Genomic DNA, 26,187 nt, shown 5'->3' on the forward strand with positions numbered 1-26,187 from the left:
TTGTGTTTATCTGCCATCCTGCACAAAAGGGGCTCCCTCCCCACCCCCAAATATGTGGCTTGGGACGGCTGGAGCTGCCCGGCTGAAGAAAGACTTCATTGTCTTCACAGAACAGCAGAAAAGGAGAGAACCGAGCGGCTCTAAGTGACACGGCCGAAGAACCCTCCCCTAACTGGAATACAGGACAGTGAACTCTGAAGTAAGGTGTTCCAACTGCCGAACCACAGCCACATCCTCGCAGCTCATCTCTCCCTTCCAACACACGGCTGTCTTTCCTCTCCTCTCCTTGTCCTGTTCCTTTGCACCCCTATTCTCCTCTACCCCCACCCATCCCATCATATTGCTTCAGTTTAAAAGAAACTGTTAGTTTATTACTTAAGGGGGGGGGGGCGCGGCTCTGCGACCTCATGGCAAGTCCCTCGTCACCAGTGGCAGGGCATTCTCGCGCGCATGCTGCTGTGGCTACTGCAGCTGTTGCCCCGTCACCGTTTGCACTAATAACATCAACGCATGGGGTCAAGAGCTACGTACATCCAAACATGACAATAGAGGCATATGTTAAAGCAATGGCCGAGGTTGTCGGCCCTTCGGCCATTGTTGCAGCCTCGAAAATGTTTGGGAAGGCAGTGTTTTTCCTGAAGATCGAGCAGGCGGTGTCCCTGGCTCTGAGCAAGGGATTCACCTTGGGCGGAAACTTACGGCCAGTGGGCCCTCTGGAGACCAGTGTGCAAAAGGTCATTTTGTGAAATGTCCCACCCTTCATTCCTGGTGAGCTCCTCCTTCCCTACCTGCACCATCTGGGGGAGGTAAAGACGGGGCTCACCCCAGTCCCGCTCGGTCTTCGGGAGAACAGCCTCCGGCATGTGTACTCTTTCCGCTGCCAGCTATTCATGAAGCTGGCGTGGGAGGAGGTCAGGGATGGCCATTTCAATGCAGAGTTCCAGGGGACGGCCTACCACGTCTTCTGGACCTTGGACGAGGTGCGGTGGCATATCTGCAAGGGGGTGGAGCATGTTCATAAGAACTGCCCAAATCTCCCGGCTGCAAACTCCACCTCGGCAGCCCAGGGGGACGCCGCTGCACCTCCTCCCACCTCCCCTACATCTCCACCAGATACCGTTCAGTCGGTGCCAGAGGTGTGATTTTCACAGCCTCCGGCGGGATGGGGACAGCCCGTCCAAGTGGAAGAAAGGTGCAGAGGAAAAATAAACATCGAGGGCCACGTCCCTGGACACTGTGACACAACCCAAGCCTGAGCTCAGTTTAAGGCCCGTTCCCAGGGAATCCACCTGCCCCAGGGCTGGGCTCAGGCCCTGGGTAACCAGACAGAAGGTGGGTTCGGAGGCAGAGGCGCCTGCTGATATGGAGGTCTCTGAGCCTCCGCGTCTCTCCTCTGACGAACTTCCTGAACCACGGATGCTTCTCCTGGCGTGCGTCCTCAGGCTCCCCTTGCCACCAGCACGATCAGGGCCTCGAGCCCTGGGCGGGCGCCCTCCACCCCTTGGAGCGGAGGTGCGGGAGATGCTCCTGTGATTTTGTCATCTCCTGAGGTGGGGCGCCCGCCCTTGGTTGGTGAAATGCTAGACCCCACGGGAGAAATCATTCCTTTGTCCGATGGGTCGGGTGTCTTGGGTGACAGTGAGACCTGTGAGGGGCCGCCCTCCCAACAGCCTGACGCTGCCGCCTGTCAGTTCCCGACGCAGAGGCCAATCTGTGTAATTCCATATCTGCTGGTCCTGTGGGTGCTGGTGCGGCAGGAGATGGCCTCCTCTCTCCACCTCTGGTCCCAGCTCCAGCTGGATTTCCGGAGTCGGGCACTTCCATCTCCCTTGGACCTCTGATTGACCTGGGGACGGAGGTGGAGGGGGTTCCTGAACCGCTGGTACCCACAGGTTCCAGTTCCATCCAAGAACCAAGAGAGGGCTCCTCCACCATCAATCCTGGGTTTGGGATCGGGCCGGAGGCGGGACCAGCTGGCGTGGCCTGGACTTCCGCCCCACAGTGGCCACTGGCGGTGATGACCCGGAGGAGGATGGGGATTCGGTGTGGGGCACGGAGGATGACCTTGATTCCATCGCCAGTGAGGTGGTGGAGCCCTCGTGCCTCCCACCGAGTCTCCTCTCATCCCCACGGCGGAACTCCGGGATTTCCTCGCGGTGTGCAGGGGTGCTGCAATAACGTTCTGTTGGTCCTCGGCCATTGGTCCAATCTGGCGCTGATAATCCGCTCGGTTCGTGCCGCCTTCAGGAAAGAAGGCAAGGATGCGGGCCTGAAACATGGTTGAGAGGCGCCCTTTTAATGCGTTCCTCAATGGGTCGCTGGGGGAGTGGAAGGCCGGGTGCACTTCCGCTCCCTCCTCACAGTGAGATGTTGGTGACGGTTTATTTAAGTACCTTTGACATGAAGATAATCATAGCCAGCCTCAACATCAACGGCAGCAGTGGGTCCCACCGCAGATTTCACAATCTCTCTGTCCTCAGGCAAGGGAAATACGCGGTGAGCTTTCTGCAGGAAACCCATCCTTTTCCGGGGGACATAGCCACCTGACTCCTGGAGTGGCAGGGTGGGGTCTACATGAGTCACCTCATCCCTATTTCTCGTGGGGTGGCTATCTTGTTTGCCATGACTTTTCAGCCGGAGATCTTGGGTATCAAGGAGCTAGTGCCGGGCCACTTGCTCCACCTCGCCGTTCGCCTGGGTAGCGTGCCGCTCCACCTTGTGAACGTGTACTCGTCCAGGCCCGGCGCATTGCAAGCGCGCTTCTTTGAAGAAGTGTCCGCTCTCTTGAGCTCCATCGATAGCGGCGAGTGCATCATCTCAGGGGGGACTTTAACTGTACCCTCGATGTGGGGGTTCGCTCCGGTGTCCAGGGCGGCCAAGCTTCGGTGGAGAAGTTGAGGGAAGTGATCAGCTCCCTCAAATTGGTGGACGTCTGGCGGAATCTCCATCCAGACTCCAGCGCCTTCACATGGAGGACTGGAGGAGGAGGGTCACGGATCGAACGCCTCAACTTTTCACAGGCGTATGTCTCCCGAGTATCAGCGGCCTCCATGCGGCTGGTGCCGTGCTCGGACCACCACCTGGTGTGGGCGGAGTTCATTCCGCTCCGCACGCGGACAGAGTAAGTACTTTAACAACTGGCTGCTGGAAGACCAGTGATTCCGGGACCTGTTCCGTCGATTCTGGACCGACTGGAGAAGGAAGCGGGGTGGGTGGGCTTCCCCTCCTTGAGGCTATGGTGGGATGTGGGTAAGACTCAAATCCGCATCTTCTGTCAGAAGTAGGCGAAGGGGTCGGCCGAGTTCGGGCGCCTAGGGAGGGTGGTGGTCGACCTGGAGTCCCACCTCGGTCATGCTGTCACGGACCTGTCCCTGTGACAGGTGTACAAGGAGAAAAAACGCGTGCTGTGGGACCTTCAGCTCAAAGGCTCCCGAGGTGCATACGTAAGGTCACGGATACAGATCCTGGAGTATTTGGACCGAGCCTCACCCTTCTTCTAGACGCTGGCAAAATGGCAGTGTGTCCGTAAGCAGCTCGTCGAGCTGCTGGCCGACGACGGATCCTCCATCACGGATCTTGAGGGAATGGGCCTCCTGGTCCATACTTATTACAGTGCGTTGTTCTCTCCGGATCCGTCCAGCAAGGATGCGTGCAGAGTTTTGTGGGAGGACCTGCCGCAGGTCAGCTCGGAGTGCGACGAAGGGTTGGAGGCTCCGCTCACGTTGGCGGAGCTGGCCCCCTCTACCAGCTCTCGAGGGGCAAATCCCCAGGGCTGGCTGGGTTGACCGTGGAGTTCCTCAGGGCGTTCTGGGGCATCCTGGGGGACGATTATGCGCGGGTCCTGGGGGAAAACCTGGCGACCGGGGAAATGCCCCTCTTGTGGCGCAGGGCAGTCATTGTCCTGCTGCCAAAGAAGGGCCATCTTCGCCTGATTAGAAAGTGGCATCTGGTCCCCCTCCTCAGCATAAGATCATAAGATCTTTGCCCGGGCTATGTATACCCGCCTGGGTTCCGTGCTGGCCTATATGATCCACCCCAACCAGTCCTACAGGTTCCCTGGCCGGTCCAACCAGGACAACATCCACCTGGTCCAGGACCTGTTCCATCTTTCCCAGAGGACTGGTCAGTCAGTCACCTTTCTTTCCCACGATCAGGAGAAGACGTTCGAAAGGGTGGATCACGAATAACTTTTAGGGACTCTGCATGCTTTCGAACTCGGGCCGCATTTCGTGGCGCGGGTCCGACTTTTATATGCCGCCGCAAATTGTCTAGTCAAGGTTAACGGGTCCTTGACGGCGCCCCTTGGCTTTGGGAGAGGAGTGCGTCAGGGATGCCCCATGTCTGGCCAATTGTACACCATCTGCGTGGAACCATTCTGTGCCTGCTTCTCAGGAGGTTGACGGGATTGGCTCTGCGCGAGGCGGCCATGCGGGTCATCCTCTCAGCTTACGCGGATGACGTGCTCCTCGCAGTCACATATCCCGTTGACTTGTGGAGGATGCGTGACTGACAACAGACCTTTTCTGCCGTGTCCTCCACAAGGATCAATTGGGAGAAATGTTCCGGTCTCTTGGTGTGTCAGTGGCGGGTGGACTCCCTGCTGGAGGAGTTGACAGCTTTTGCGTGGAGCACCACGCATCTCCTCCATCTGGAAGTCCACCTTCGCCCCGCTGAGGAAGAATGGCCAACAAACTGGCAGGAGTTGGAGACGAAAGTCACCACTCGGCTGGGGCGCTGGACAGGACTGCTCCGAATGCTTTCCCACAGGGGCCGAGCGCTGGTCATAAACCAACTGGTGGGCAATATTCTGTGGTACCGGTTTGTCACTTTGGCCCCACCCCCTGCATTTGCCATCAAGATCCAGAAGAAACTCGTCGATTTCTTCTGGGGCAAAAGGAAACACTGGGTCTCTGCCGTGGTCCAGAGTCTCCCAATCGAGGAGGGCGGCCAGTCGCTGGTGTGCATCCGCACGCAGGCTGCGACTCTCTGTCTTCAGACCCTGCAGAGACAGCTGTATGTTTAGGGTCCTTCCAGATGGTTGGCGCTGGCGACATATTTTTTCCGCCAGTGTCACTGCCTTCAACACAACACGCAATTCCTGGCGGAGATCGTTAGCCACGCCTCTCTGAGGGAGTTGGCTGTATTTTACCGGGATCTATTCCGAGTCTGGAACATGGTCACCTCCAGTCAGGGCGCTCCCCTGCCAGCGGAGGAGAGCGCGTCGGCTGTCCGGGTGGCCGACTCCGGGGACGGACCAGTGAGTGAAGCAGTAGCCAATGCCCCCGGGACGCCTTCACTGTGGGTGGCGAGGTGGCTCGGGAGAGCGGAACGCTCCCAACCGAGCTGACCGCCGCTCGGCCGGAACTGCTCAACGGACCCAAGCTCCGAAACCCTCCTCAGGACCCAATCACGCACAACCCGAGCCGCCTCTCGGAAATGCCCTCCGTGCCATTGCAATTGGCGTGGAGGTGTTTCCTGTCTGGGCTGCTCCTGCACAGTCTCCACTTCCTCGCCCTGGCGGTCCGCATTGCCATACGGTGGAGAGGGGAAACCGTGATGGAGGCTTCTCTATGTGGGAATCTTCCCCCTTTACATCAGGGGTCTGCGGTGGAGGGTGTTGCACGGGGCAGTCCTGTGCAATAGACTTTTAAGCAGGTTCACAGACTCCCAGGCCGCCTGTACTTTCTGCGGCTAAGACGAGCCTGTGTTCCTTGTATATTTGGAGTGTGTGAGGTTGCAGACCCTGTTTGATGGTATGTTGGCCTTCACAACGAGAGGATTCGAGCATAGGTGCAGGGATGTTCTTGCTGCGATTATACAGGGCCTTGGTGAGGCCAAACCTTTAATATTGTATGCAGTTTTGGTCTCTTTATCTGAGGAAGGATGTTCTTGCTATCGAGGGAGTGCAGCGAAGCTTTCCCAAACTGATTCCCAGAATGGCGGGACTGACGTATGAGGAGAGATTGAGTCGGTTTGGATTATTTTCGCTGGAGTTCCGAAGAATGAAGGGGGATCTCATAGAAACCTATAAAATTCTAACAGGACTTGACAGGGTAGATGCAGGAAGGATATTCCCAATGGTGGGGAATCCAGAAACAGGGGTCAGAGTCGAAGGATATGGTGTAAACATTTCAGGACTGAGATGAGGAGATATTTCTTCACCCAGAGAGTGGTGAGCTTGTGGAATTTGCTAATACAGAAAGCAGTTGAGGCCAAAACATTGTATGTTTTCAAAAAGGAATTAGATATAGCTCTTGGGGTGAAAGGGATCAAACAATATAAGGGGGAAAGCAGGAAAAGGTTACTGAGTTGGATGATCAAGCATGATCATAATTAATGGCAGAGAAGTCTCAAAGGGCCGAATGGCCTACTCCTACTCCTATTTTCGGTGTTTCTGTGCTGACAAATGCACAGATGAGGGTTTATATAGCAGATGAGCTGAGGCAGATGGGTGATATTACAGTACTGATAGTAGGCAGGGCTGGTGATGGAGAGAATAGGGGGTCAGAACTCAGGACAGGGTTAACTAGAACGCAGAGGATGAAAACTGTCTGGTTCAACCTCAGACTTTAGCCATTTAGGGATACGTGTTCATGGATAGGGGACAGAATTTCCTATGGAGACCGATGGCACGAGCTCCACTCTTCCCAAAATTAAAATTGCAAGAGCATTATATCAGTGAAACAGGGTTTAGAGATCACATAGCGGGAAATAAGGACTTAGCAGGGACTGCAACAGCAGAAAAGATGGTAGTGTAAATTACAAGAACTCTAATACAAGCAACAATCGTTTCTCGATCCCATAGCTCGAGATAGAGTTTTGCCAGGGAAAGCAAAAGTAACAAGGAGGGCAGAGTAAATGACAAGAACAGTAATGTTGTTAAACGTGGTTTATAACATTAATAGCTGGATAGAGAAACTTGCCAGGGACACCGATAATAGCAAGGATGGAATAGTAAATGTATTGAATAATCTTCAGTGCGAGATTGATCCGATAGTTTAATGATAACCGGTCATAATTTGCAGAAAGACGGTCAAACTCCCAGATGAAACTCCTGCCCATTATTGCAACGTTCCCATCTATTGTTGTCAGACTCTGATCCATTATTGTAACATTCCAATGTATTGTTCTCAGATTCTGATCTATCTCTCTCTCTCTCTCTCTCTCTCTCTCTCTCTCTCTTTCTCTGGAGCTGTTGATCCTTATTCGTGCCAGTGCTGATGCTCCCACTGACACTATGTGATAACACATTGAAAGGAGTCCCTTATTAATAGAAGAGGGAAACCATCCAGTGACACAATTAGGGTCCATGCAGGCTGACGTGAATTACAGTCACTGAACAAACTGGTTCAGTTAACACCTTTCAATCCAACTCTTTTTGTACCACAATAAAGTCGAACATTTGCCAGTCTGGATGGATGTATGAGGATTATTGAGGGAAGGAATGGTGGAAACTGAAGAGGCACTGGCCAGAATATTTCTATTTTCCATGGATATGGGAGTGATGGCTGAGGACTGGAGGGTTACAAGTGTTTAGAAAAAAGACAGATGGAGTAAACCCTATCATTACTGAACAGTCAATTTGACGTCAGTGGTGGGGGAATTTCACAACCCAGGTCAAAAATATTTGTTGCTTGGAAAAGCATAGACTAATAATTTTCAAGCAGCATAGATATGCTAATGCCAATTCATGCCTGACAAAGTTTAACAAGAACTTATCCCAAGGTCCTTCACAGCAGCATTATGAAATAAAGCATAACACCGAACCACAAAGGGAGATATTAGGTGACCAAATGCTTGGTCAAAGAGGCAGGATTTAAAGGAGTGTCTTAAAGGATAAAAGCGAGGTACAGAGCTGGAGCTGGGTAGGGAGGATATTCCAGAGCTTGGGGCCGAGACAACTGAAGGTGTGGCCACCAATGGAGGAGTAATTAAAATCAGGGATACACAAGAATCCAGAATTAGAGGAGCAGATATATCTCAGAGGTTTGTGGGGCAGGAAGAGATTATAGAGATAGGGAGGGGTGAGACCATGGAGGGATGTGAAAACATATTTGAGAATTTGAATATCAAGACATTACTTGACTGTGAGCTGATGTAGGTCAGTGATCGGGGAATGGGACTTGCTCTGAGTTAGCACACAGGCAGCAGAGTTTTAGATCACCTCAAATTTACAGATAGTAAAATGTGGGTGAATGAGTTGGAATAGTCCAGTCTACAGGTAATGAAAGCATGAATGAGAGCTCCAGCAGCAGATGAGTTGAGACAGGGGTGAAGTTGGGCGATGTTATTGAGGTGGAAATAGGTGGCCATAGTGATGGCACGAATATAAGGTTGGAAGCTCATTTTGTGGTCAACTGTCACAGAATCACAGAATTGTTACAGGCGGCCATTCAGTCCATCATGTCTGCACTGGATCTCCAAAAGAACAATTCATCTAGTACCACTCCCCTGCCTTCTCCCTGTAACGCTGCACAATCTTCCTTTTCAGACAGCAATCCAATTTCCTTCTGAATGCCTCGATTGAATCTGCCTCCACCATACTCTCAGGAGTGCATTCCAGACCTTAATCATTCGCTGTGTGAAAAAGTTTTCTTCATGTCACTTCTGCTTCTTTTACCAAATACTTTAATTATTTGCCCTCTCGTTTTCGATTCTTTCAGGAGTGGGAACAGTTTTTTTCTTATCCACTCTGTCCAAACACCTCATAATTTTGAATACCTTTTTCAAATCTCCTCTCTGCCTTCTCTTGTCTCAGGAAAATGTTCCATCTTCTCCAGTCTCTCTTCATAACTGATATTCTTCATCCCTGGAACCATTCTTGTGGATGTTTTTGTCCACTCTCCAATGTCTTAACGTTTCCCAAATTGTGGCGCCCATAACTAGACGTAGTACTGCAGCTGAGACTAACTTGTGTCTTATACAAGTTCAAAATATCCTCCATGCTCTTGAATACCATGCTGATGCTAATAAAGCCCAGGATACTGTATGCTTTATTAACCGCTCTCTCAACCTGTCCTTCTACCTTCAATGACCTATGCACATATACACCCATGTCTCTTTGCTCTTGCACCGCCTTTAGAATTGTACCCTTTATTCTATAATTTCTCTCCATGTTCTTCCTACGAAATGAATCACTTCACATTTCTCCACATTGAACTTCATCTGTCACCTGTCTGCCCATTCCACCAACTTGTCTAAGTCCTTTAGAAGTTTTACACTATCCTCCTAACAGGTCACAATGCTTCCATGTTTTGTATCCTATGCAAACGTTGAAATTGTGCCCTGTACACCGATGTCTAGGTCAATAATATATATCAGGAAGAGAAAGGGCCCCAACACTGATCCCTGGGGAACTCCACTACAAATCTTAAATAAAAAAACAAAACGTGCTGGAAATACTTAGCAGGTCTGGCAGCATCTGTGGAGAGAGAAGCAGAGTTAACGTTTTAGGTCTGTGAAATTTCATCAGAACTGGAAAAGGTTAGAAATGTAATAAGTTTTAAGCAAATAAAGCAGGGATGGCGCAAAATGGAGCAAAAAGGTTTTTGGTAAGACAGAGGGCCAGAGAGATTAACTGATCAGGAGGTCATGGGGCAAAGGTAAAGAGAGTGCGCTCATGGTGTGGTGAAAGATAAAGCATTAGTGCAGAGAAGCTGTTAAATGATAGTATAATGAACAGCCCGAGCTAATAGCACCAACATAAAAATCCCAGTTTAAGTCTGGCACATGGTAAAAAAAAACAGATGAAACAAAATAATAATAAAAATGGACCAGTCATGCTCAGAAATTATTGAACTCAATCTTCAGTCCAGAAGTCTGTAAAGTGCTTATTCGGACAATGAGGTGCTGTTCCTCGAACTGGAATTGATGTTCACTGGAACACTGCAGCAGGGCAAACACAGATTGGGTGTCCACTTTGTGGAACACCTCCACTCAGTCCAAAAGCATGACCCTGAGCTTCCACTGGCTTGTCATTTCAACACCCTCCATCCCCCACCCCCGCTCTCATGTCCACATTTCTGTCCTTGTGTTTTCACCCTCCACACCCGCTTTACTTGCTTAAAACCTATTACATTTCTAACCTTGGCCAGTTCTGATGAAATGTCACTAACCTGGAACATTAACTCTATTTCTCTCTCCACAGACACTGCTGAGTATTTCCAGCACTTTCTGTTTTTATTTCAGATTTCCAGCATCTGCAGTATTTCGCTTTGATTCCACTACAAACTTTTCTCCAGCCCGAAAAGCATCCATTAATCACTACTCCCTGTTTTCTGTCACTCAACCAGTTTAGTTTCATGTTGCTTTTTATTTGATTAGCTGCAACTTTGCTCACAAGTCTGTTGTGTGACACTTTATCAAATGCTTTTTGGAATTCCATTTACACCACATCAACAGCATTGCCCTCATCACTCTTCCTTTTTACCTCTTCAGAAAACGCCAGCAAGTTTGTTAAACACCATTTTCCCTTAACAAATCCGTGCTGGTGTTCCTTAATTAACCCACTTTTGTCTATGTGAATATTAATTTTGTCCCAAATATGGCAGCAAAGCTGCAAACAGACTGTCTGAATTTCAGACTGTTACCAGGAAGAGGGATGGAATCAAGAACAAGCGAACAGACTTGGAGTGGGCATTGAAAACAATGGCTTCAATCGTCCCAATATTTAATTTGAGGAAATTTCTGGTCATCCAGTACTGGATGTTGGATAAGCAGTCTGACAATTTAACAACAGTGGAGGAGTGGAGAGAGGTGGTGGTGAGGTAAACTTGATGGAGTTCTTTGATAAAACAATGGAGAGGGTTGATGAGGGTGGTGTGATTGACGGTAAATTTATAGACTTTCAAAAGGTGTTTGATTAAGTGTCATTCAATAGACAGATTAGGAAAACTGAACCTATGCAGTTCTTTGATAAAACAATGGAGACGGTTGTTGAGGGAAGGAATGGTGGAAATAGCAGAGGCACTGGTCAGAATCCTCCAATCCTCCTTGGATATGGGAGTCATGACAGAGGACTGAAGAGCTGTAAATGTTACTCCCTGTTCCAAAAGGAGAGATTAGATAAATCCTGTAACTACTGACCAGTCGGACTAATGTCGGTGGTTGGAAATTACAAGAGGCCAGAACCCAGCACAAAAATATATCTTTCTCGGAAAAACATGGGATAATAAATAACCAACAGCACGGATAGGTTAATGGAAAATCATGTCTGATAGTTTTGATCAAGTTCATTGATGACATAACTGTGAGTGTTGATGACGATAATGTGTTTTGTGTTCTATGTACAGACTTTCAAAAGACCTCTGATGAAATGGCATTTCATAGACTTGTTATGAAAAATGGAACACATGGATTGACGTGACAGTGATAGTGTGGATATTAGGGACAGAAAGTAGAGAGAAGTAGTGAACGGTCATTGTTCAGACTGGGGGAGGGGGAGTATACAGTGCTGTTTCTCAGGTTTCGATATTTGAACCAGTGCTGTTCCTGGCATATTGATAGATATATAAATGACACCAACGTATGTGTAAAAAAAACATAATTTCAACTCTTGCAGATGACATGAAACTCATAAATAAGGGTGGAAAAATGCAGACCAGAGAATTATCCAACCTCACAGACGTTTTTATTTAAATTTATTTATTCTGGACTCTAATCCATCACAAATTTATTTTTCACTCTAATTTATTTGTGTGAGATTCTCATGTGAGTGTGTGCGTGAATGTGTAGCGTATATTTTTATTATTTTATTTAGAGCCAGCTTAGATTGTTAAATAAAATAAACTCATCTCTTGTTTAAATTCAAGAAAACCTGTCTGATTGGTTCTTTCACGATCACAACAAAGATAAAAGATAAAATACTCACTGAGGTGCTCAGCACGTCCACGGCTAAAAAGGAATAAACCCTGTTGGGGCCAAATAAGATATAAGACAAGAGGGGGTCCTGGGACCCCTCCTCACCTGGCTGGAACAGAAATCTGGAGGTTCTAGTTTTCGTAAACCAACAACAAATAGTAATTGGAAGTGGGAAAAACAATTGCTCCTGAGAAAAACATTAAAATGTCAATGCAGATTTTATTGTGGTTTTCACTGCTGGAACCATGAAATGCCCACGTTCGAAGACAGAGCATACGAACATATGAACATATGAATTAGGAGCAGTTGTAGTCCACTCGGCTCCTCAAGACTGCTATGCCATTCAGTAACATTATGACCAATCTGATTGAAACCTCAACTGCACATTAGCACCTACCCTCGATAATCTTTCACCCCCTTGCTTATCAAGAATCTATCTATCTCTGCCTTACAAGTACTTAAAGACTCTCTCCCACTGCCTTTTGAGGAAGAGAATTCCAAAGGCTCACAACCCTCACAGAAAAAAAGAATTCTCCTCATCTTTGTTTTAAATGGGCGACCCCACATTTCTAAATTATGACCCCTTATTCGAGATACACCCAGATACACACATCTTTCCACATGCACCCTGTCAAGACCGCTCATGATCGTAGATGTTCAAATCAAGTCGCCGCTTACCCTTCTAAATTCCAGTGAATATAAGCCTAGCCTGTCCAATATTTCCTCATAAGACAGCCCACCCATTACAGGTATGAGTCTAGTAAACCTTTTCTGAATTACTTCCAATGCATTTACATCCTTCCTTAAAGAAGGAGACCAGTACTGTACACTGTACTCCGGATGTGGTCTCACCAATGCCCTCTATAACTGAAACATAACATCCCTACTTTTGTATTGAATTACCCTGCGATAAACAATAACATTCTATTAGCTTTCCTAATTACTTTCTGAACATGCATACTAACCTTTTGTGATTCATGCACAAGGACACCCAGATCCCTCTGCATCTCAGAGCTCTGCAAACTCTCACCATTAGATAATATGCATCTTTTTTAATAATTCCTGCCAAAGTGGACAATTTCCCACTTTCCCATATTATACTCCATTTTCCAGGTCTTTACGCACTCACTTAACCTATCTATATTCATTTACAGCCTCCTTATGTCCCCGTCACAAGTTGCTTTCTTAATAATCTTTGTGTCTCAGCAAATTTAGCAACCATGCCTTCGGTCCCTTCATTCAAGTCATTTATATAAATTGTAAAAAGTTGAGGTCCCAGCACTGATCCCTGTGGCACACCAGTCCTTACATCTTGCCAACCAGAAAATGGCCCATTTATGCCTATTCTCTGTTTTCTGTTAGCTAACCAATCTTCTATCCATGCCAACATGTTACCTCCTTCACCATTAGCTTTTATTTTCACAAAATCTTTGATGTGGCACCGTATCAATTGCATCCTGGAAATCTATGTACAGTACATCCACCGGTTCCCTTTTCTCCAGAACACATGTTACCTCTTCAAAGAACTCCAATAAATTGATTAAACATGATTTTCCTTTCATAAAACCATTTTGATTCTGCCTGATTACGTTGATTTTTTCTAAGTGCCGGCTGCACCGTCTTTAATAATAGCTTCTAACATGTTCCCCAAGACAAAGGTGATGCTAACTTGTCTGTAGTTTCCTGCTTTCTGTTTCCCTCCCTTTCTGACTAAAGGAGTTACATGCGCAATAAAGGAGTTGCATACAGAGTGAAGTAACTCGGTACAGGTTAAAACCCCTCTCTGTTGAAAAATTGAGTAATGCAGCTGGACAGTTAGGGATTACTCTCCATCCAAAAGCTAGGAAACCCAAAATCCTAAAACTTTTGGCCAATCATATTTCACTTGAAGCTGAAGACTCAAACAGGTTTTGAATCACAAACAGATAGAGTAATGTTAGCTAAGGTAAAACTAGAACAGAATAGACTAGAATTAGAGTTCTGGAGAGTGCGAGAAAGAACAGAGTGAATTTCAAGAAAGGGAAAAAGTAAGAGTGTTCCAGAAGGAGAAGGAGGAGAGGGCTTTAAGGCAGCTCAAACAACTAGAGGAAGACCCAGTACACCCAGTGAAGGCACAGCTGGTGAGGGGGCTACCCCCAGCTCAGGACCATGTGCTGATCTCTTAAAGTTCACCCAGTTCATGACACAGTTCAATGAAGAGGATGTGGTAGAATCTTTCGTCACTTGTGAAAAGCTTGGAAAGCAGCTGAAATGTCCAGCAGAGAGCTGGACACTGTTGTTACAAAACAAAGTAATAGGAAAATCCCATGAGATTTATTCACTATTGCCAGATGAAAGTTCGTCAGATCATGAGATGACTAAAAAAGCTATCCTGGGCATACATGAGATAGGACCAGAACTGTACCATCAAACATTACAAACCCTCCGAAAGCAGCCTGACTAAACTGACCTCGAGTTTGAAAGAGTTAAGCAGCTTCTGAACACAGGGACATAGGAGAAGGAGTAGGCCATTCAGCCCATCGAGGCTGCTCCACCATTCAATATGACAATGGCTGATCATCCACTTCAATGTCTTTTTCACACATAATCTCCATATCTCCTTTTTGTCATTTGTAGTTAGAAATCTGTCGATCTATACTTTAAACATACTCAGCGACTGAGCTTCTGCAGCCCTCTGGGATGGAGAATTCCAAAGATTCAGAAACCTCCGAGTCAAGAAGTTTCTCCTCATCTCTGTCCTAAGTGGCTTCCCCCTTATTTTGAAATTGTATCCATTAGTTATAGACTCCGCAACCAGGAGAGATATCGTACACGCATTTACGCTGTTTATCCCTTTAATTATTTCGTAGGTTTCAATCAGAACCCGACACATTCTTTGAAACACCAGAGAATAACGGCCAAGTTTTCCCTAGCTCTCTTCATAGAACAGTCCCGCCATCCCGGGAAAAGTCTGGTGAAACGTCATTGCACTCCCTCGATGGCAATATTCCAGGTGTGGTCGAGGCACGGTTATATGCACATGAAGCAAGACTTCATTACTCCTGTACTCAAATCATCCCACGATAATGGCTAACAGACTATTAGCCTTCTTAATTGCTTGCTGCACTGCATGTTAGTTTTCAGTGACTTACTGACACCCGGGTCCGTTTGTACATCTACACTTTTTAATTTTTTACGATTTAAGAAATACTCTGCACATCTATTCCTCCTACCAAAGCGGGGGAACCTCATATTTGCCCATATTATATTCCATCTGCAATGTTCTTGCCCAGTCAGTATGCCAGTCCAAATCCCCTTGAAGATGCTTTGCATCTTCCTCACAACATACATTCCCACCTAGTTCTGTGTTATCTGCGAACTTGGAAATATTACATTTGGTCCCCACATCCAAATCATTGACATATGTTGTTAACAGCTGGGGCCCAAGTACTGATCCTTGCGGTACCCAACCAGTCACAGCCTGCCATAGTGAGAATGGCCCATTTCTTCCTACTATCTGTGTTCTGCCTGTTAACCAATCTTTAATCCATGCCAGTATATTACCTCCAATCCCATGTGCTTTAATGTTGCTAACCAACCTCCTGTGGGGGACTTTATGAAAAGCCTTCTGAAAATCCAGGTATAACACGTCCACCGACTCCCCTTTATCAATTCTGTTCGTAACATCCACAATAAAAACTCCAACATGTTCGTCAAACATGATTTCTCATTCATAAATCCATGTTTACGATGCCCAAACAGATCATTATTATCCAACTGTCCATTTATCACATCCTTTAGAATAGAGTCCCAGCATTTTCCCAATGACTGATGTCCGAAAGCAGGTCTAAAGTTCCCTGTTTTCTCTTTCCCTCCGTTCTTAAATAGTGGGGTGACATTTGATACCTTCCAATCTGCAGGAACCGCTCCAGAATCTGTAGAATATTTGAAGATGGTCACCAATGCAGCCACAATCTCCATCGCTACCTCTTTCAACACTCTGGGATGCAAAATATCAGATCCTGGCGCGTAATCAAACTTCAGCCCCATTAATTTCTCCAATACAACATTCTTACTAATAATAATTTTCTTCACTTCCTCATTCCCCCTAGTCCCTTGGTTCTCTAATTCTGGAGATTTCCCTGTATCTTCCTCAATGAGGACAGACATAAAGTAATATCAAAGCAAAATACTGCGGATGCTGGAAATCTGAAATAAAAACAAGAAATGCTGGAACCACTCAGCAGGTCTGGCAGCATCTGTGAAAAGAGAAGCAGAGTTAACGTTTCGGGTCAGTGACCCTTCTTCGGAACGGACAAAAAGTAATAATTTAGCTTCACTGCCATTTCTCTATTCCCCATTATAAATTCCCCTGACTCTGCCTGTATTGGACCCACATTTGTCTTCGCCAAACGTTTCATTTTCAGGTAACTATAGAAGATTTAAAGTCAGTTTTTGTGTTTAGTTTTGACCAGTGGATGCAAACACTCAAATTGCAGCCCACTTATCTAAACCTCAGAGTGGTGATCCATCTCAAGGAGTTCACAAACTCCCTCCCCCACCCATTAAAACCCCTAAAGAGGGACAAAAGGTTCAAAGAGCCAGGCAGGTTGCAATTCTGGCTGATGAATTTTCCCTTGTACACAAGGCCTTAACCCAACAGGGAATCCCTTCCCTCGTAACACGCCAAAGACCCGAGAATAAAAGGTGGGAGTGTGATCGGACCCTGAACAGCCATGGGCATGGAAGAAAAGCTGGACACATGGGGGCCCATCCTCAGGCCAAATAGGACGGTAGTGAGAGCAGGAGTAACAGCCGAAGACCTGTGTGCTTCCATTGTAATAAGGCAGGTCACCATCGTGTGGAATGATGGAAAGGACGGGGAAAACCTGTAGAATTAATCAGAGTCCACCAGATCCATGCAGGAAAATGGGACCTGATGGAAAGCACAGCAGATCAGGCTGTGCCTTTAACTGTGGCAGTCAGACCCAGTAAACCTACCACAGAGAGTGTGGGAAAACTTAACAAAATCCCTGCGAGTTACCAGGAATTTGTATCCTAAGGAAAAGTGACCCCATACCCCTCCAGTGAGGCAAGTAAACCAATAGTTATACTCAAGAATGCAGGGGCAACCCAGTCCATTCTGCTGGGATAAATAAAGTACAGTGAATGCTAGAGCGTTAGTGAATGGTATCGGAAGGCAATATATGTCCGTACCCTTATATCCAGTGCACTTGCAGTGCGACTCAGTTTCATGATGCTTTACCATGGGGATTGTCCCTAGTTTACCGGTTGATGGGTCGAACTGCACCTGGGTAATGACTTGACGGGGGAAAAGGTGGCAGCGTCCCCTGTAGTTCTTGAGAGACGGAAAGATGTCCGGGAGACAGAGTAGTTACAGCAGAAATCCCTGACATTCTCCCTGATTGTGTGATCACTCGGTCCATGGCCAAACAATCCCCTAAACTGACACTGCAGACGGATGACCCTACTGTCTTGCTGTCTGAAACCTTCTTTGGAAAGTTAGAGGACCCAAAGGATGTGTTAAACAGATCTTCCTTACTTGAGGTGTTAAAAAATAAGCACAGACTGTCCAAATCAAAACCGAAGCAAAGGGAGTTGCAGACTGTTACTATTTCAAGAATGAGGAGCTAATGAGGAAGTGTAGACCTCCTCACAGACCAGCGGATGATGAGTGGACAGTGTTTCACCAGATAGTGGTGCCACTGAGGTCACTTAAAGAAATTTTAAGAATGGCCCACGACCTTCTAATGGATGGACATTTCGGTGTATGAAAAATCAAAGCCCGCAGAAGACAGCATTTTGACTGGCCACAATTCCACAATGATGTGGAGGAGTTCTGTAAATGTAGTCACATGCACTAGGTTGTGGGCAAGTCCCAACCTGCAATAAAACCTGCATCCCTAATTCTCATACCAGCTTTTGGGGAACCTTTCAGCAGAGTGCTGGTGGATTGTGTGGGACATCTGCTGAAGACAATACTGCACTATCAGTATCTTCTCACCATTATGGATGTGGTGACCCGATTCCCAGAGGCTATTCACCTGATGAACTATCTCTGCCAAGGCAGTGGTGGAGGGGCTAACCCAATTCTTTATCCGATATGGGCTGCCTGCTGAGATCCAGTCGGATCAGGGCACACATTTTATGTCCAGTATTTTTGAAAAGGTCATGGGTAATCTGGAGCACCGCATCCTCACAGCTCCAGCGACCCGGGTTCGATTCTGGGTACTGCCTGTGCGGAGTTTGTAAGTTCTCCCTGTGACTGCGTGGGTTTTCACCAGGTGCTCCGGTTTCCTCCCACAGCCAAAGACTTGCAGGCTGATCGGTAAATTGGGCATTAGAAATTGCCCCTAGTATAGGTTGGTGGAAGGGGAGTTGGGGGATGGTGGGGATGTGGTAGGAATACGGGATTAATGTAGGATTAGTATAAATGGGTGGTTGATATCGGCACAGACTCGGTGGACCGAAGGGTCTGTTTCAGTGCTGCATCTCTAAATAAATAAAATAAGTAAATAAATAAAATCGTCAGCCTACCATCCACAGTCACAAGGGGCTTTGGAGCGGTACCACCAGACCCTAAAGACAATGATCAGGCCATATTGCTATGAATAACCCCATGACTGGGACAAAGAGCTGGGTTTTCTCCTGTTGGTTACCGGGACTTATCCAATGGTTCCACTGGCTTTAGGCTCTTTGAATTAGTTTATGGACACGAGGTGAGAGGTCCTCTTAAACTAATCAAGGAGAAGTTTTTGGGACACAGGGATGAGTCTTCCATGTTAGACTACATTTCCATGGTCTGGGAGCGGCCCGCGAGAGCCTGTGCAATGGCTCAGGAACACCTAAAGACCTCCCAGACGGCTATGTAATGGTAAGCAGACAGAAATGCCCAGGTTAGAACATTTCAGCCCAGAGACCGTGTATTGTTACTAGATTCAATGCACGAGGAACCCCTTAAAGCCCAGTTCAGTAGTCCATATCGAGTGGCAAAAGGAAGAGTCAGGTAAATTATTTAATTGACACCCCAGACCAAAGGAAAAAAAGTAAATGCTGTGAAGGGGACAGACAAGCACAGATCTGTCAGACAGGCAGGAGGGAAGGATCGAAAAGGACAGGTTAGAGGAGGTCCAGGAGGATTCCCAACTGGAACCCCCTACTCTCCGAAAGGCCAACCCTGAAATGTTAGATAAATCAGACCCTATGCTCTCCTTAAATGCAGGTCAAAGAGGCACCCTAAAAAGGCATTTACAGAAACGTGCAAGGACAAGGAAAGGTCCCCAAAAGGCATGTCAATGGTGAGGGAAATGCCTCACCCAGTCGAAGTGCCGCTGGAGAGTGCAACGAAAGCTGGACAGACACCTGCGAGAAGTAATGTCGCAGAGGACATAGGGTAGGTAAAACAAAATGATCCTCCCCATAGTAAAGGGAAAAGTGAAGGGAAAATACAATCAAGTAAACAGCACTTGTGTACCTCACCAGAAAGCTAAAAGTAAGGTCAATGTGGATCTACCCACTTTAGAACTCAATGATCAGGTTCCAAACCCAAAGCTAATCAAGCACAACAATTTCAAAGCAGAACTCAGCAAGAACAAAGGCCCAGAGGAAATCTCGGACACCTCACAGGGGATAAAAAAAGCACAATGTATTGCACACTGCCGGTTTCGGGAGAAATATTATCAAGGTGCAGGAACCTGAGTACAAAGAACAAAAGAACAAAGAACAGTACAGCAGAGAACAGGCCATTCGGCCCTCCAAGCCTGCGCTGATTTGGTGCCTGCCTAAACTAAAGCCTTCTGCACTTCCGGGGTCTCTATCCCTGTATTCCCATCCTATTCATGTATTTGTCAAGCTACCTGTTCAACATCATTATTGTACCTGCTTCCACCACCTCCACCGGCAACAAGTTCCAGGCGCTCACCACCCTCTGTGTAAAGAACTTGCCTCGCACATCCCATCTAAATTTTGCTCCTCGAACCTTAAACCTATATCCCCTAGTAACTAACACTTCCACCCTGGGAAAAGGTTTCTGACCATCCACTCTGTCCACGCTGCTTACAACTTTGTAAACCTCCATCATGTCGCCCCTCCACCTTCGTCGTTCCAATGAAAACAGTCAAAGTTTATCCAACCTCTCCTCATAGCTAATGCCTTCCAGACCAGGCAACATCCTGCTAAACCTCTTCTGTACCCTCTCCAAAGCCTCCACATCCTTCTGGTAGTGTGGCGACCGGAATTGCACACAATATTTTAAGTGTGGCCTAAGTAAAGTTCTGTACAGCTGCAGCATGACTTACCTATTTTTATACTCTATGCCCGACCGATGAAGGCAAGTATGCCATATGCCTTCTTGACTACCTTATCCACCTGCGTTGCCACTTTCAGTGACCTGTGGACCTGTACGACCAGATCTCTCTGCCTGTCAATATTCCTAAGGTTTCTGCCAATTACTGTATACTTCCCACCTGCATTAGATCTTCCAAAATGCATTACCTCACATTTGTCTGGATTAAACTCCATCTGCCATTTCTCCGCCCAAGTCTCCAACCGATCTATATCCTACTGTATCCTCTGAAAATCCTCATCACTGTCCGCAACTACACCAACCGTTGTGTCATCCGCAAACTTACTAATCAGATCAGCTTCATTTTCCTCCAAATCATTTATATAGACTACAAATAGCAATGGTCCCAGCCCTGATCCCTGCGAAACACCAATAGTCACACCCCTCCATTCAGAAAAGCACCCTTCCACTGCTACCCTCTGTCTTCTATGACCAAGCCAGTTCTGTATCCATCTTGCGAGCTCCCTTCTGATCCCGTGTGACTTTACCTTTTGTACCAGTCTGTCATGAGGGACCTTGTCAAAGGCTTTACTGAAGTCCATATAGATAACTTCCTCTGACCTTCCTTCATTCATCATCTTTGTCACTTCCTCAAAAAACTCAATCAAATTAGAGAGACGCGACCTTCCCTTCACAAAACCATGCTGCCCCTTGCTAATAAGTCCATTTGTTTCCAAATGGGAGTAAATCCTGTCCCGAAGAATGCTCTCTGATAATTTCCCTACCACTGACGTAAGCCTCACCGGTTTATAATTTCCTGGAATATCCTTGCTACCCTTCTTAAACGAAGGAACAACATTGGCTATTTTCCAGTCCTCTGGGATCTCACCTGCAGCCAATGAGCATACAAAGGTTTCTGTCAAGGCCCCAGCAATTTCTTCCCTTGCCTCCCTCAATATTCTGGAGTAGATCCCATCAGGCCCTGGGGTCCTATCTATCTTAATGCTTTGCAAGACACCCAACACCTCATCCTTTTTGATAATGAGATGACTGAGACTATCTACAGTCCCTTCCCTCGGCTCGTCATTCACCAAGGCCATCTCCTTGGTGAATACTGATGCAAAGTCCTCATTTAGTACCTCGCCCATTTCCTCTCTGTCCTTGAGTGGGTCAACCCTTTCCCTGGTTACCCTCTTGCTCTTTATATACGTGCGAAAAGCCTTTGGATTTTCCTTAATCCTGTTTGCCAATGACTTCTCATAACCCCTTTTAGCCCTCCTGACTCCTTGCTTAAGTTCCTTCCTACTGTCTTTATATTCCTCAAGGGATCCGTCTGTTCCTAGCCTTCCAGCCCTTACGAATGCTTTCTTTTTATTTTGGCGAGGCTCACAATATCCCGCGTTATCCAATGTTCCCGAAACTTGCCAAACTTATCCTTCTTCCTCACAGGAACATGCTGGTCCTGGATTCTAATCAACTGATGTTTGAAAGAGTCCCACATGTCAGATGATGGTTGAGCCTGAAATAGCCGACCCCAATCTAAATTCTTCAGTTCCTGTCTAATATTGTTATAATTAGCCTTCCCCCAATTTAGCAACTTCACCCGAGGACTACTCTTATCCTTATCCACCAGTACCTTAAAACTTATGGAATTACGGTCACTGTTCCCGAAATGCTCCCCTACTGAAACTTCGACGACCTGACCGGGCTCATTCCCCAAGACCAGGTCCAGAATGGCCCCATCGCTAGTTGGACTATCTACGTATTGTTTCAAGAAGCCCTCCTGGATGCTCCTTACAAATTCTGCTCCATCTAAGCTCCTGGCACGAAGTGAGTCCCAGTCAATATAGGGGAAGTTAATATCACCCACCACTACAACACTGTTACCTTTACATCTTTCCAAAATCTGTCTACATATCTGCTCCTCCACCTCCCACTCGCTGTTGGGAGGTCTGTAGTAAACCCCCAACATCGTGACTTCACTTTCCCTATCCCTGAGCTCCACCCATATTGCCTCGCTGCATGACCCCTCCGAGGTGTCCTCCCGCAGTACAGCTGTGATATTCTCCTTAACCAGTAATGCATCTCCCCCACCCCTTTTACATCCCCCTCTAGCCCGCCTGAAGCTTCTAGATCCTGGAACATTTAGCTGCCAATCCTGTCCTTCCCTCAACCAAGTCTCTGTGAGAGCAACATCATAGTTCCAAGTCCTAATCTAAGCTCTAAGTTCATCTGTCTTACCTGTTATACTTCTCGCATCGAAACAAATGCACTTCAGACAACCAGTCCCGCTGTGCTCCGCAACATCTCCCTGCCTGTTCTTCCTCTTAGTCTTACTGGCCTTATTTGCTAGTCCCCCCTCATCTATTTCACTGGCTGTCCTACTGCTCTGGTTCCCACCCCCCGTCACACTAGTTTAAACCCTCCCGAGTGACGCTAGCAAACCTCGCAGCCAGGATTTGTGTGCCCCTCCAGTTTAGATGTAACCAGTCCTTCTTGTACAGGTCCCATCTGTCCCTGAAGAGATCCCAATGGTCCAGATATCTGAAACCCTCCCTTCTAAACCAGCTGTTTAGTCACGTGTTTAGCTGCAGTATCTTCCTATTTCTAGCCTCACTGGCACGTGGCACAGGGAGTAATCAAGAGATTACAACCCCAGAGGTCCTGACTTTTATCTTTCTCCCTAACTCCCTAAACTCCCCCTGCAGGACCTCATCACTCTTCCTGCCTATGTCATTGGTACCGATGTGTACCACAACCTCCGGCTGTTCACCCTCCCCCTTCAGAATGCCCCCTGTCCGTTCACAGACATTCTTGACCCTGCCACCAGGGAGGCAACATACCATCCTGGAGTCTCTTTCACGTCCACAGAAGCACCTATCTGTGTCCCTGACGACAGAGTCCACTAAAACTTCATTAGAGGAGAGAAAAGAAAAACAATGTAATCGCTGATGCATTGTCCAGTGTCGAACCCGACACATAACCATCCCAGACAAAACCCCAAAATAATTAAATCAGTAGAGCTGTAACAGATAATGTCAGCTGCAGTAATTCTAAGATTTATGTGTGAATTTGAGAAATTATTATTTGAGAATGCATGTGTGTTTCTTTCTTTTTCTTCCCACAATTCTGTAATGAAATGTTCCCATTATCACATTTCTTTCCATGTGCTGCGGCGGTGTCAAGATAACACAATATGCCAAATGGGGAATTTTAATTCATCGATTGGAAATTTACACGAAACTTTTAATAGAAAACATCCGACAGTTAACCTTCAAAAAACTGTCAGCCAAGATAACCACCGCAATTGGCATCTGAAACACCTTTTCACATTCCAAGGCCTACAACAGGAGACACATGTCTGATGAGCCTGGACCTATATCATTGGCTTGCTATAGTGATTGAATTACCTAAGATTACATTCATTAACACGGCATACATGGCTACCCTGACACATTGACTTTGAAAGAGCAAACTCCTCCAAGTATAAATACTGGTATCCTGAGCCCTGGGGAGATAGAAGTTTCTCAACTTGAATCTCATTAAAAGGGTCCAGAGAATACACTGAGGCAGTCATGAGACCTTCCGTCCATCTCTGTGAAAGCTGGGAGATTGCCCTGGACAAAGACAGACAAGCCAATGATTCAAACTGTGCAGAGGCAGAAGGGCTGTGTCCCCCTCTCTCTCTCCATCTCTCTCTCTCCACCTAACATCACAAGTTTGAAAACCATATGCGACTGTGGGCCCCTCAAGCCGACAGATTGCTACAGACAGAGTAACCAGGGGAAGAAAGCCACCTACAAGTTTGCCTCAAAGAAAACCCTGAGCAATGTGGACCAGCCACAAACTGCACTTCGACAAGCCAAAGACTTCAAGATTATAACTTCAGCTGGAAGACTACGGAATCGTCCAACATCACAGAATGAGTTTTTAAAAATGTATTCTGGATTCACATCCAACCACAAATTTACTTCTCACTCTGTAATCTATTTGTGTGTGTGTGATTCTCGTGTGAGTGTGTGCATAACTGTGTGTTCTGTTTTTTTATGATTTTATTTAGATCGGGTTTATATTGTTAAGTATAATATACTCACCTCTTTCATGTTTAAACTCAAGAGAACTTGTCCAATTGGTTTCTTCATTATCACACCAAAGGTAAAATGTAAAACACTCACTGAGACGTTAAGCATATTCACTGTTTATAAAGGAAAAACACTGTTGCAGACAAATAAAGAAGATCCACTGTGACCCCTCATCACCTGGCCATAACAATTGGCCGGGCTGGGGATGGAGAGAATATGGGAATGAACTCAGCTCATCTTTAAATAGATACCAGAGGTTGTAAACTTCCTGGTTCAGCCTGAAACAGCGGCTATCGAGGGGGATGCAGATCATGGACAGGGAATGGAGTTTGTGACAGAAACTGAAGATAATGGTTTCAGTCTTCTCACGATTTAAATGACAAGAACACTAAATCAGTGAAATATGGTTTATGAATCAAATAGTTGGATACAGAGACTTACCAGGGACACCAATAGTAGCGAGGATGGGATAGTAAATAAATTGAATCATCTTCAGAGCATAAGCGATCCGCCGTTCCAATGTTATCCAATAATAATCGGCAGTGAGCCAGTAAAACCAATCGGATAAACTCCTGTCCATTGTTGTATCATTCCAATCTATTGTTCTCCGATTCTGACCAATTGCTGTAATATTCCAATCTATTGTTCTCCGATTCTGATCCATTGTTGTAACATTCCAATCTACTGTTCAGATTCTGATCTCTCCTCTCCCTCTCTCTGCCGCCTCGGATCCCTTTTGGTGCCGGAGCTGATGCTCCCACTGACACTTTCGGAAAACACATTGAAAGGAGTCCTGTATTAAGAGGAGAGGGAAACCCTCCAGTGACACAATTAGGGTCCATGGAGACTGACACTAATTGCAGTCACTGAACAAACTGGTTCAGTTAACTACTTTCAATTCAACACTTTTTGTACCACAATAAAGTGGAACATTTACCCAGTCTGGATCGGAATTATGAGAGTTACTGAGGGAAGGAATGGTGGAAATGACAGAGGCACTGGACAGAATATTTCAGTCCTCCTTGGATATGGGAGTGATGCCAGAGGTCTGGAGGATTGTCAATGTGATACCCTGTTTAAAAAGAGAGAAGTTGGGTAAACCCTGTAAGTAAGGTGGTTGGAAACTTCTACAGGTCATAACCCAGCACAAAAATATTTCTTGGTGGTAAAACACGGGTTAATAAATGAAATACAGCACGGATAGCTTAATGGAATATAATTCCTGATAATCTTGATCAAGTTCGTTGAGGACGTAACTGTGAGTCTTTCATGTAATATAATCATAGAAAGTTTAAGATACAGAAAGAGGCCACTTGGCCCATTGTGTCTGCACCGGCCGCAAAATGATACACCTATTCTAATCCCACCTTCCAGCATTTGATCCATAGCCCTGCAGATAATGACACTTGAGGTGAACATCCAGATTCCTTTTCACTGAGTGGAGGGATTCTGCTTCAACTATCCTTTCAAGCAGTAAGTTCTAGACCCTCACAATAAACAAGGGATGCAGTACTGAACCCTGTGGAACGCCACTGTCAACAGTCCTCCGGTCAGTAAAATACCCGTCAACAACTACCCTTGAATAAAAACAAGAAATGCTGGAAATACTCAGCAGGTCTGGCAGCATCTGTGGAGATAGAAGCAGAGTTAATGTAACAGGTCAGTGACCCTTCATCACTGACCTGAAACGTTAGCTCTGCTTCTCCCTCCACAGATGCTGACAGATCTGCCGAGTATTTCCAGCATTTCTTGTTTTTACTTCAGATTTCCAGCTTCCGCAGTATTTTGCTTTTATTATAACAATTACTCGTTGTTTCCTGCCACTGAGCCAATTTTGTATTTTTGAATGAACAAGTTTCTCCTCAACTCCCCGCTAATCCTTCGACCAAGCACTTTAAGTCACTGCCCCCTAGTCACTGATCTCTCTGCTGAGGTGAATAGACTCTTCACCTCCACTCTATC

General features: G+C 46.5%; 1 protein-coding gene across 1 annotated transcript in view; it reads right to left on the minus strand.

The window, feature by feature from the left end:
- The window catches only part of LOC137360369 (probable G-protein coupled receptor 139), a gene marked incomplete at its 5' end in the record, with an annotated part of 61,106 nt that extends 36,265 nt beyond the window's left edge, over positions 1-24,841 (minus strand). The window contains one exon of the mRNA XM_068025833.1: positions 24,667-24,841. Coding sequence (XP_067881934.1) covers positions 24,667-24,841 — 175 coding nt within the window. The remainder of the gene's footprint in view (positions 1-24,666) is intronic.
- Positions 24,842-26,187: the final 1,346 nt, after the last annotated feature.

This window comes from Heterodontus francisci, unplaced genomic scaffold, assembly GCF_036365525.1.
Source record: "Heterodontus francisci isolate sHetFra1 unplaced genomic scaffold, sHetFra1.hap1 HAP1_SCAFFOLD_188, whole genome shotgun sequence".
NCBI lineage: Eukaryota > Metazoa > Chordata > Chondrichthyes > Heterodontiformes > Heterodontidae > Heterodontus > Heterodontus francisci.